Consider the following 13,148-nt stretch of genomic DNA (forward strand, 5'->3'; position numbering starts at 1 on the left):
TTTGCCTACCCTATAAACATGACTCTCCCTCTCGAGTGGACAGCATCCTCTTTAGCTTTAGGCAATGACATTTTCCTCCAGTCCTGTACCTGAGTAAATTTAAATTTAAATTTTTAAAAAAGATACCAGGTTATTTGAGAACTTATATACAAAATATTTTGACTACATTCAGCAACAGAATCATCTCCCAACAGTCCTTGACTTCTCACCCCAAACAATTCATCACAGAATACTCCTGTGCCAGCTGACCTGCCCTGACTGACTGAGGCACAAACCTCCATGTACCTAGGCAACACTATGCAATTTCAGCTCTATCACCGTCTACAGACATGGAGGGAAGTTATTTAACCTATTTGTTCTTCCAGAACTCTCTCAGGCTCTAATCTGACTAGAAACACTACACAAACTTCCTGTGTCTTCTGAGTAACCATCACACACTCTCAGGTCAAATTCCCTGAAGCCAGTTCACAAGCTTCCATGTTCTTTTTAGTCCTGATGGATGTGTACTGCACTCAGGGGAGGTTCTTTGTGGAAGCATGAACAGGATGAGAAGAGCTGTGTATATTGTACTCTGGGGACTGCTGAGCAGTCACAAAATCTAAAACATGGCCTTCTGGATTGTTATAAACGTATCTGTGCCCAGACAAGAAAATGCAGAAAAATTAACCAGATTACTGCTTTGATTAACAACTTATAATATTTAGAGTTATGATAGATGGGTCCTGTGAGAGTTATAGCTTTCACCTATAGAGTGCTGCCAATGGGATGATTAGGCAAACAAGATAATGTAACACAACACAATACTTGACAGAAGTCAGTGGTTAATACAAACATGTTCCTTCTCTTATCTCACTGCCCTAGGATTCATTTTTAGTTTTTATAAAATATAGGTCCTTTGAGCATAGGAACTGCTTATTACTTATCTATCCACTAAAATAAGCACTGCACCAAAAATATAATTGTGCCTATTACATGCTTGCAGAAAGAACCTATGAAGCCTAGAGCATCTGCCGGGCTATTTTTAAACCTTTTATTTAGTTACCTACATCCAGGGTCTGTAATTGGACTCTGATGAGCTCTTACCTGTGGTTCTGCAAAAGCCTCCTAATTTCTGCTCCTCTCTCCAAATGCTCAGGTTCCTAAATAACTTTTGAAATTGCACAAGCTTTCTTCTGAAATATTGCTCAGACTATGAGGAAGACCTCTACATCCAGATCACTTTAAGTCATGATAAAGACCTTAACATCTGGGGCTTCCTGCTGCCCATCCATCCATCCACCACAGGTCACCTCAGACTATGAGGAAGACCTCTGTATCCATGGCTTTCTGTTGTTCATTCATTTATCAACCACACATCTGCTGAACTCTTACTTGTTTAATTAACTGATACTTAGATAACTACTCTGTAGCCTCTATAGAAGTTAAAATAAATGAAATATAAACCCTTCATTACTGAAATTCAAATTCTGCTTTTGGTTAAATGTCTACAGAGTGGAATCCAAACCTGTGACTTGGCCCGGCAACCTGAGATACTTCTGCTTCCTTTTTACTACATGACCCTGAGTCCAGAGCCTCTGAGGGATAGCACACTAGATACACCATCACCAGGCTTCATCAGGTACTTTCATACTTCAGGAGCTTTTAATGATAATTCTGCATACAAAAAATTCTATCAAAACTCTATTAGAGTGAGGGAGCTATGACCTAAAAATATCCTTAACTTCTTAACCTTATCATGATAGTCACCGCACTTGAACTCTTATGTATCCCAACTCCCTACAGCATTTGCATTTAAAAATAAAATAGAATATTTAAAAAATCTCTATAGTCTTTCCTGTTAAGCCTTTGCTGAAACATTTTGATTGGTGGGTTGAAATGGCTCTATTGCTATTTTCATCATCTACTACAAATTCTGAGGATTACTAAGTGAGTCATAGCTTAATCAGGGCAAGGCACTTTTATTAAGGAAGATTACAGGGATGGAGCAGCACAGAGGGGTGTGCACATCAATATCACCCATGGCCAGTAAAACTTTCACTAAATCCTCCCAAGATCTGATGTCTACAACTGCTCTACATAAAGCAAGGACCACATTCAACACCATGTATCATCTTCAGAATCCAGCACAGCATCTTCTGTGAGGTGCAGATAATACTGTTAATGTTCACAAATACTATAAAGGCTTATAAAAAAAGTCAAGTAAAAACTTATAAATGTGTGATTATGATATAGCACAGAATGCTCTAGACAACACAATGTAAAGAACAAAGACTCGATGAAGTCATACAGATTTGAATTCTTTGTGACTTTAGTCAAGTTACCACCCTGCTCTGAATCCTTAAGTAATGGACTTTTGCTGGGTTCCTTTTAAATACAAATGAGTTGCTGTACTTAAAACATACCAGTATAATCTTTAGTAAAACAGTGATGTCCAATATCTATAGCTATTTATGCTCTTCAAAGAAAGAATTGTATTTAAGTATGAGTATAAACCCAAGAAAAGCTTGACTAAGATTAAAGAGCGCTTCAAAAAGTTTCCATGGTCTGAAGAAGGACACAGAAAAATGATAGTGGAAAAAAGAGGCCTGAGGATCAGTGAAAACCGCATGAGCGCTCCAGGATGCACGCTAGATTTCTTTAACATAGGGTTATTTCTTAGCCAGTTTCTTCAATCTTTTCCTCTGCCTCGCAACACTCTAGCCTTTCAAGAGTCAAGTTTCATTCACCTGGCCACCATCCAAGCATGTTTTGAATCTGGCTTCCACGTTCCACAAGTATGCCATGAGAGGCTGTTTTAAGATCATGTCTCCCTCATGCATCTGAAGATCTCAAATGTTAACTGCCCATCCCTTGTGATATGACTAACGGTACAAAGAGGTGCCTTAATACACCCTTGCCAAAGCTCAGAAAACACTGTCAACAAAAATAAATCTTGAACTAAATAAGACATAGATAGTAAATATGACTCACAAACCCCACAAATATCAACACGCTTCACACTTAGCAAATCTGCTCCCCGCTTTCCTCACTGTCTGTATAGCTTACATTGGATTCACTTTGACTCACACCAGTTGAAGGGGGTAGACACTTTCATTTGGGATTGCTTAGTACATTCAGTTGTTGAAATAATAAATTCCTCTGTTTATTCTCCCTTTACATATAACCAACATGTCAGTAAAGATAGTGATGAAGACAATGGATAAATTGGTTTTTTAAGCTATTTTAATCATCTTTCTGAATTAAAACTTTAAAGTATAACTTTGATACTTTACTTAAGTAATTAAGAATTTCCCAAACCATCACAATATAACAATATCTAAATGTGAATCCAAATTTACATTTATGCTCTAAATAGAAATGAGGCCCCAGCTGACAATCACCGTTCTAGAGCCCAAGACTTCCCTACTCAACGTCATTAGTGATTAATGATTAGTACATTATAACCTTAAAATCACTCACAGTGAAGTCTAAGGCAGATTTTTCCTGTTATCATAGGAAAATCTCTTCCTCTCTCTTCTTATTCCTCTGAATTCTTTTGTATTAGTTTCCTCATTCATTTGAATATCCATCAAATTATGTTTATTGAACACAGACTTTATGCTACATATGATTATAAATGCTGGATATATTGGTCATCAAAACTATTAAAATCTGTTCTCTTCAAGTTTACATTTTAAAGACAGTCACATTCTACAGAACAGCGAGGATGATTTTCGAAAGTGCTAATCAGAAAGCGGAAGAAGCCATCATTGGGAAGAATGGAGGCGGCAACTCCCAAACACTGTCCCTCCAATGCGTAACCAAAAAAAAAAAAAAATCTAATAAAAATAATACCCTTACAACAAGGGGAATGTTTAATGAAGTGAGAATTTTGGGAAGACTGAACTGTGGCATTTGAATTTGCCCACCTACTGCCGTCCCCTTCTCTCGAGCTTGGCAGCAGCCGTGAAAACAGCAGCCCACATTCCTGATGTAACTTGCTGGTGTGAGAGAGAACAATACAGATCTTTATATAAAAAAACGTTCCTTTGTGTTGTGACTTGTCTAGTAGCTACCTGAAAGCCATGCTCAGATGTGCTGTGCTACACCTGCAGTCTCAGGGATTTCGTAGGACTAAAGTGGCCTGCCAGGCAGCATTTGTCAGGAGCATTTAAAGGCCAATAAATGCACTAACTATGGCCCCAAGGAAGAAGGAATGACAGATGGGGGAAATAATAGACAGACTGAAAAGCATGGAAAGGAAGAGGCTCAGAAAGGAACTATATAAGGAAATAAGGACTTTGAAATCTCCCATGTATAGAATACAGAGGGACTGAGGAAGGACAGAGAACCCAGCTTTCACTCTGACTTTTAGCCTCTAGAAAAGAAGTGAAGACCCACATAGAGTTGTAAATTGCCTAGATAACCTTTGGTGTGACCCACTCCAAGGCAATTTGCAAACACTGAGGGATGTTTTAATTTAAAAAATTAGTTCTAAACATTTAAGGAAATTCTTATCTAATCACTAGCTCACTATTAAGCTAAAAGAACTGAGATTTCAGTAGGCACAAATATAAAAATATAATAATTTTAGAAAGAGTTTACATAAACCACTAAACAAATAATTTTAAAGTACAAGCAACAGCAGTGAGTTCTGAAGAGGAGGCAGTTTGAATCCCAGAATTATCACATTTAATAGGGAGAGAGCCACTTTTCAGCAATGGGGAAAAATATCTACTAAGTATGTAAAAAATGAAGTACAAAGGGCTGGAGAGATGACTCAGAGGTTTTTAAACATAAAGCAAAGAAAACCAGCCCACAAATCACAATCCCAGAGAACCTAGACAACAATGAGGACCCTAAGAGAGACGTACATAGATCTAATCTACATGGGTAGTAGAAAAAGACAAGATCTCCTGAGTAAATTGGGAGCATGGGGACCTTGGAAGAGGGTTGAAAGGGAAGGAAGAGGCAGGGAGGGGAGCAGAGAAAAATGTAGAGCTCAATAAAAATCAATAAAAAAAAATGAAGTACAGCTTATCTACAAGGGGAAGAAATTAAATAAATAAAAAGAAATTAATACAAGCTGTCATTGAGTAACCTTAACGGATCAGTCAGATCCCACCCAGTTCTGGCCTGGTTTGCCTCTCCTACTTACCCTGTGTCAACTCATTAGAAGCCACCCTACCCCTCGTGGTGTTCTTCAGACCATCTGTCTTGCTCCTACTCTTGGCCTATGCGATGCTCTCCCTCTGAGATGTGCTTTTCCCATTGCTATCCATAGCTCACCCTGCTCACTCGGACTCTATTCTTTTCTGCTTCCCAGAGGTGTCTTTTCATCTGCCTTATCTACAGCAGCCAGGCTTCCCCCACTCCCTACCCTTTCTGATACTTTACTGTTCAGTCTCAAATGTTTTCTTGCTTTCTTTCTTTCTTGCATATCTGCTTTACTAGCGTGAAAGGTCCTTGGCAGCAGGTCCTTTATTTGCACACTGTGGTCACTCAGCATCGAGACAGAGCAGGAAATGAGCAATCAGCAAACAAACAGAGGCAATCTATACATGTTGAATAATAACAAAAACTATGAAAAACTTTTAAGACACATCTGAGATGTCTCCCTCAGATCAGAATTCTTGTTTAAGAAGAACTTAATTATTAGAAAGGATCTGTCCACTGACGATTCTTCAGTGAGGTAATGTCTCATGCCACCTTGGCTCTTACGTATATTCCAGGAAAGGCAGCCACAGATGGGAGAAGGGGGCATGTGGGTGGCGGTGAGGAAAGTTCTGTCCATGGGAGCGACTGCTGGTCAGGGTCAGTACTCCAGAGTGGTGCAAGTGAACGTCTCTCTCTGCCCAGCAGAGTCAGGCCAGTTCTGGCTGTGGTAGGGTTATAGATATCCCTCAGTTTTCAAAGTGTATTATTCTGGCAGAGGGCGGAGAATGAGAAGCATTGTGTAGTATTGCCTGTCTGCAGAGAAAGGAGTCCGTGCACTAAGTGGACTTGGTCTCTAGAAAGGTGTCCTTGGCTCTGTAAGTCCTAAGACCACCTCAAAAGAAGTGATTCTGTAGAATTAAATTTATGAATAGCTATGAGTTTATCTCAGCTTGATTTCAACTATGTATTTTTAGTATGTGTAGAAATGTTTTTAGGACTCCTATATGGAACTTTTTACTTTGTCAATATTGTAGTCACTTTCTTTTCTTTCCAAACATACTATAATAACTTCAGTTACATGTTCTGAGGCTTAGGAGCAAGTGATAAAAATATTGTTTCTGAAGCCAGATATATTGGGTTCAAAGCCTGGCTTTGTCACTCACCAGCTGGGTAGGTTAGCCTTTTGTGCCTCAGTTTCTTTTTCTGTAAATTGAATGACAGTAATACCTGTATTACAGCCTTATTATTAGGATTTCATGAGATAATACATACAATATACTTAACATAATTCTGGCTTGCTTAGTATGGTTCAGAAGATATTAGCTGATGCAGCCACAACTGCTCCTAAATTATAGCTGTGACTGTATGTACATATGTCTCAAAATGATTTTTAAAGATCTTATCGTAGGGCTAGAGATAATGCCAGTGGTAGAACATGTGCCTAGTATACGTGACACAGGGTTAGCACCCAGTACCTCCCACATACATGAAGGAGCTGAAATTACAATGTGTTACAACCTTGTAAAGATCAGAGAGTTCCTGGCTTTTATATGAATCAGTCCCAGGATGGTTTCCTGGAGTGCTCCTGTATAAAGTTTTATTGTCTGAGGTCTTTACATTTTAGTTCTGACATGTGTCAGGCATGTGTTTAATCTTCTAAACAATTCCTCCTGTTAACTTGAGTCTATGAACACTTTTTTTCAGCTACTTAGAGACATTTTATTTTTTCTGATTTTCTATTTCTTAAATATAAAAAGTTATTGGAAAATTAAGTCCCTGGGATGAAGGATAAAAAAATTATGTCTACACAGAGATATTAAAATTAAAACACGTCTAATTTAGTTCAAGTAAACAAGCTGCAACAATACTACCTGCGAGATACTAGAAGGGCAATGATGAAACAAGAATACAGTCCTGGACCTTCAGAAGTCTGCACCATTGAGAGGGAGCTGAAGGTGAGAGATGCCAAAGTTCTCTGCCCTGGTACATGAAAGCCAAGAGAAGGACCCTTAACACTCTCTTGGGCCCTACGAGGGATTTAATGATGCACTCCAGCAGGATTATGTCTGAACTGAGCCTCCTCGATGGCCAAGGGAAGAAAGGCTGATGGTCTGTCCTAAGCGGGAAACGGTGCTGGGCATGGGATAGAAAGCAGCATGGAGCTCGTGGCAGAGACTGTGGCTGTGTGTGAGAATAAACAGTTGGATATCGGTATTAAGTTTTAAAAAGTAATATGGGAAATGGTAATATATGAAGCTAGGGAGTCAAATGTGCAGGGGCCAGACTCCAGGGGTCCCACGATCTGTGTCATACTGAGAAGCCTGGGTGTTAAACTTTTCAGCAAATTTAGGAAACTTTAAGAAAAACAGCAATCCTCAGACTTTCGTTTTGGAGGTATAATTGAGATGGCAGAGGCAAAACCCAAAAACTAGAAAAGGTGAGGAAGAGGCAGCAGTATAGATGGCCATTACAGTTCCCGGAGACAGCAGGGTCAGATGGAGGGCAAGGCGGAGGAGAGTGGGGAGGAGACAGCCGCAGGTGAAAGTGAAAGAATCTGGAGACACAGATGGGGCAGGCAAGACGGGATCCAGGATGACTTCCAGGCTTCAGGCCTTGAGTAACTGGGTAGATGAAAATGGCAGTTAACTCAGACAGGTACAGGTTGGTTGCTTGTTATTTCAATTTTGTTTTTGTCCTGAGGGGCACAGGAAAATAATATACTAAGTTGGGTCGTACCAAGTTTGGGACAGCCACAGAAGAGGGCAGAACTAGAGGGAGAGGTTCTAGTAACTAACAAGTTGATCCACGAAAGCAGGTGGAAAGTCGGGGAAATGTGTGAAGACAAAAGAAGAGCAAAGAAACAAAGCTATCAGGAGCCACAGAGCTCAACAGTACCAGACGGAACAGGCAGGAGAGCCACGCTTGGCTTTCAGATAGCGCTCGACACTGCTAAACATAGCTGCGATGGCTTCATCTTCTGCACCCACTACATTAGGCCCTGTGCTCCTGTTTCCATAGCACACATAAAGTGATCGTTATCCATAGGCCAAGCTGATGAGAGTCACGTCAGGGAAGTCACAAAACTTAACCAAGGTCAGAGGGCAAGTTGGCAGAGCTCAGATCTGAACGCAGATCCACTGGGTCATAATGCCCAAGCTCTTAATTCCTCTAAAGCAAAAGTTCTTCAGGGTGTAGCTTAATACCAGCAGGATAAGGACAGCTCTACACCACGTTTCTATGCTTTCTAGAAGACCTGTAGACTGGATGTCTAAATAGTAAATACTGGGTCCTGTGCAATCATGTCTCAGCAGGTTCAACGATTCTCTTCACAAATTTGTATTTCATAAATATCTGACTGGCTGCTGATGCAGACAGGGCGGTCTGTTTTCCTGACTGCAGCCCTGTGGTGATAACAGAAAGTGCAAGCCCTGGTTGAGCTAGTTAGTGTTGCTCAAGGAAAACTACACACCTCAGACTTGGGCGTTTGCGCTGACTCAGCTTCTCACAAATGTGTTGGCTCCAAGAAGAGCTGGAGAGGACATGCACAGTTTGGCATTAAACTACACAAACATGGACAAAGTCACTAAAATATCCCTTTTATAGAAGGAAGGAATATTTTAGGTGATACTTTGTGTTCCATTTTAAGGACAGAATGAGAAAGTTACAAGCCCAGAACAAAAGCAGTCATTGCCCCATTTCCTTCCAGGGGAAGCAGCAGCAACACTTACCATTCGGTGGATAAAAGACAGCGTATTCTTCCAGTCCTAGCTTTCCTGTAAGAGAAAGCCGCAGATGGTAAAACAGAGTTTGCTGGGTTTGTTTTTGTTTTTCTGAGACAGAGTTCTCTGTGTAGACTTGGTATCCTGGAACTTGCATTTTAGACCTTAAATTCAAAGAGAGCTCTGTCTCTGCCTCACAAGTGCTGGGGACTAAGGGCATGCACCTCCACCACCTAGTTAAAAAAAAAAAAACATTCTGTGAATGTCCTAATAACGAATGGATAATGAATGGAATTTTAAGAATAACCACAGTCTAACTTTATTTTCTTTCTTGATATGGAATTAGTTGAAAATCTGTCAGCCATGTGTCTGACACCAACAAATCCTTTTAGGAATTAAAAGGAATTAAAATCAATAATATTGCTTAAACATTGCTTTCAATTTCCTTAAGCACTTGAAAATAATTTATCAGCATCCAATTGTTTTTCTAAACTTAAAAACACTGCTCAGTAAAGTAAGTCTGACGTCTTGCCATATCCCATTAGCTTGTACTTTTAGAAAATGTGCTAAGAGTTCAAAACGAAATATCTTTTTTTTTTTCAAGACAGAGTTTCTCTTTGTATCTTTGGCTGTCCTGGAACTCACTTTGTAGACCACATTGGCCCCAAACACAGATCTGCCTGCCTCTGCCTCCTGAGTGCTGGGATTAAAGGTGTGCACCACCACACCTGGCCAAAACTAAATATCGTCAACTGTGTAACAGTCATGTATCCTGACTCCCAACACAGTTTGTGTGATAGAGAAAAAGGACGGATGGTTGAAAACAGCATTGTTCTGGGACAGTCCGTTCTCTGTAATGTTCAAGAGCTGCTCACTTTCCCATCATCCACTGAGTAACTTGAGGTGGGGAGCTGGCTAGTTTCATGTCAACTTGACACAAGCCAAGTTATCCAAAAGGATCAAACCTCAGTCGGGGAAACGCCTCCATAAGACCAGGCTGTAAATAGACAAGCCTGTAGGGCATTTATTTTTTTTTTTAAATTAGTGGCTGACTGGAGAAGGCCCAGTCCACTGTGGGTGGAGCCATCCCTGGGCCTGGTGGTCCTGGGTTCTATACAAAAGCAGACCGAGCAAGCCCTGAAAAGCAAGTCAATAAGGAGCACTCCTCAGTGGCCTCTGTGTCACCTCCTGTCTCCAGGTTCCTGCCCTGTTTGAATTCCTGTCTCACTTCCTTTGATGATGAACTGTAATATGGACGCATAAGCCACTGCCTTTGTCATGGTCTCCTCGCAGCAATTCTAACCCTAATGAAGACAGGGGGCTTTCAGCTTGACAGTTTTCTGAGCAACTCTGCATTTACTAAAAAGACATTGATTTTTGCACTGGGATTTGAATTAAAATTTATTAAGTGTTTTTTTTTTAATTGGGTATAAGGCAGGGAGAAGAGTAAAAAGTGTGGCCATCTTAGGTTAAGGTGGGGACACACAAAACTGATCTTTGTGAGAAGAAACAATGGAATAAGAAGAACTGGACACACAGGTGATCACAGCAGTAGACATCGAGACAAACATGGCAAATATAGGGTACAGTCCTCACTCCCATGGCCTACAACCCAGGCCAAACCACAAATGACGGAATAGGACTGCTGACTTCTTTTAAATGGATTTGAGGGTTTCAGTGCTCGGGGAGGGAACTGATGATAGGCTGGCAGACATGAGACAGGCTAGGTCAGCAAGGACCTATAATTTGCGGGCCTGAAATGTGAAGTTCCTCAGGCACTGGGGCTCTGGAAGGGAGAGGATGAATATAGACAGTGTGAGATAATCAGGGAGGGAAAGAAGATGAGGTTAAGATGGCAGGTGGAGGGTCTTAAATTACAGCTCATTTTAGTCCACTAGGTAATTCAATTTCATCATCACTCTATGTGCGGGATGGGATGTAGGGGTGTGTGTGTGTGTGTGTGTGTGTGTGTGTGTGTGTGTGTGTGTGTTTGCATGTAGAGGCCAGAGATCATAGTCAATTATCTTCCAATCAGCTTCACCTTATTTTCTGAAGCTTCAGCTAGGCTAGCTGACCAATGAGTGGGATCCACTTGTCTCTGCACCCCAGTGCACACTGCTCTGCCTGGCTTTACTGGGAACCAAAAGCCAGAGCCTCGTGTTTGCACCACAGACAACTTATCAACTGAGCCATTTCCCTACCCCAACATTCTCTTTAGATAAAAAGAAAAGAAAGTTTTTATGTATTCATCTCAGCCCCAAGTTGGGAAAGCCTGACTCCAACACAAGATGATGGAGTTTATCCTACCTAGGGCAAAAGTTGGAACAACCAAGCAGCGATAAAATCCTGGGTAAATGGGTTCTTTCTTCATGGAAGCAGCAGAAGGGTCACACACAAACAGACAATGGGGCAGTGAGATTTTAGTGCTGGGTGATGAGGGAAAAAGAGAGAAGGGCTCAAGTTAGTTCAGTCTCCCGGCGATGGCAGGCCCCTGAGACGGCGGCACGGACACGATGAGGCAGCTAGCGTTAGACAGAGCACTAGAAGAGAAATTAGAGGGGAGTAGCACGTACTTTATGCTATAATTTTAAGCCTAGCAGAACTAGACAAATTTGAAGATTAATTCACAAAAAAAAAAGTTAAGAAAAATTGAAAAGGCGAGTTTATGGGTAGGGAAGAGAAGAAAATCCGACAGATTTGGTGCAAATGGGACAGAGGAGGCAGGAGATGGCAAGGACTAAAATGGCAGCTGTGATCTGGAGGACGATCTGGGATTTGTTGCTGGGTGCTGACGTTGAAAGGAAAAGACGGTCGTTACTATTGCAGAGAAATCAGAAGTAATTTTCAGTTTAAAAACTGGAAATACCAATATAAGTTATAAACCATTCAAATATTCTTGGAACGATTATGTAAGTCTGTAGTACTTTCTCTTTAGTATTATTAAAACATTACCTCGGATGTAGGATTTCGGTGGTGAAGCGCTGTTGTATGCAAAATGACCCAGTACAGACGTATCCCGTGAAAAACAAAGTAATACCTGGATATAACATTAGAAAAATAAACAATGAGCACTGCTATAAAACAACTGGTAACCATTAAATTAATTATAATTTCATACAGAGGAAGCCCTGGAGTGGGATGGCTTAAGTTTGGGGCTGCTCTTTGTAATGGGAAGAGCGCCCTCTGTTGGTAGACTTGCACTAAGTGCTCATGGAGGGACTCCTCATGAAGGCAGCCAATTCTAGTGAGGATTTTCCCCAATTTGTCCCCAGACTTTAAACATCAGAAAACGCAAGTTGCTAACTATGTGATCATTTTCCTGTGTTTTATCTGGAGACTAAAATCATCTTGAGAAACTTAACAGATGAGAACTACACGGGGCACCTGTGGGTGATCACACACAAGCACCGAGGAGGTACAGGGACTGGGAATCAGACTTAATAGGTATGCTACAATGGGGAGGGCCTCCATCCCCAGAAAGCGTGGCAGCGGCAAAGCAAAGGTTTTCCCAATACAGGTAGAAGCTGACTGTCCCGGTCAGCAGGGGCACACAGCAACTCTATCAAGAAATAAAACAGAGAGGGTGCAATCAGGACCAACCCAATAGAACAGCGTCAGCTGGACTGTTGACACCAGCCTGAAACTGGGGGCAGGAGTCCAGTCCTCAGGAAGGTTAAAACATTCAGAAGACCCGGGATCCCGACTCATCACAAAGAGGACTGCATAAGAAAAATGGGCACAGAATGAGGAATGATTTTGGACCCTTTGTGGCAGGGCAGGTACCCATCTAGACTTAATTTCAACTGTAGCTTTACAGTTTATTAACTGGATGACAAGGGCAAGTGACTGGACTTCTAAGTATTTGTGTCCTTATAAGTATATGTAAAATGCATATAATAACAATGCTAAGGTCTAAGTGTATTGTGGGGATTAATTGGTATGCAGGAAGTATTTAGAATAGTACCTGGGTATGTCACATTATTTAAATTTTATCTAAAGTTATTGCTAAACTGTTAGTAGTCTTCTATATTTGCTAGTCTCTGTCCTTGAAATATTTAATTAGGGATTTGTTTATATTGCTCAGCTACCGTGTTTCTTCAACTTAAAACTCTGTATCTCCACTTCTGGGAAACACTCAAGCATTATATTTTTGAATGATCCCTACTTTTCAATATTTATGTTTATAGGACTTCTATAATTCTGAAATACGCCTCGTCAACCTTCTGTCCCTTTCAATTATGTCTATCACTTCAAACTCCACTTTTGAGAATTTGCGCAGATTTCTAAGTCAGC

At 40.8% G+C, this 13,148-nt stretch overlaps 1 protein-coding gene across 4 annotated transcripts in view; it reads right to left on the minus strand.

The window, feature by feature from the left end:
• The window catches only part of Tbc1d19 (TBC1 domain family member 19), a 118,944-nt gene that overhangs the window by 34,986 nt on the left and 70,810 nt on the right, over positions 1-13,148 (minus strand). For all 4 annotated transcript variants that reach the window (XM_075943526.1, XM_075943525.1, XM_075943528.1 and 1 more), the window contains 2 exons: positions 11,808-11,892; positions 8,865-8,909 (listed from right to left, as the gene is read on the minus strand). In XM_075943526.1, the coding sequence (XP_075799641.1) occupies positions 8,865-8,909; positions 11,808-11,892 (130 nt within the window). The remainder of the gene's footprint in view (positions 1-8,864; positions 8,910-11,807; positions 11,893-13,148) is intronic.

The sequence above is a fragment of the Microtus pennsylvanicus genome, chromosome 12 (genome assembly GCF_037038515.1).
Source record: "Microtus pennsylvanicus isolate mMicPen1 chromosome 12, mMicPen1.hap1, whole genome shotgun sequence".
In the NCBI taxonomy this organism is placed as follows: Eukaryota; Metazoa; Chordata; class Mammalia; order Rodentia; family Cricetidae; genus Microtus; species Microtus pennsylvanicus.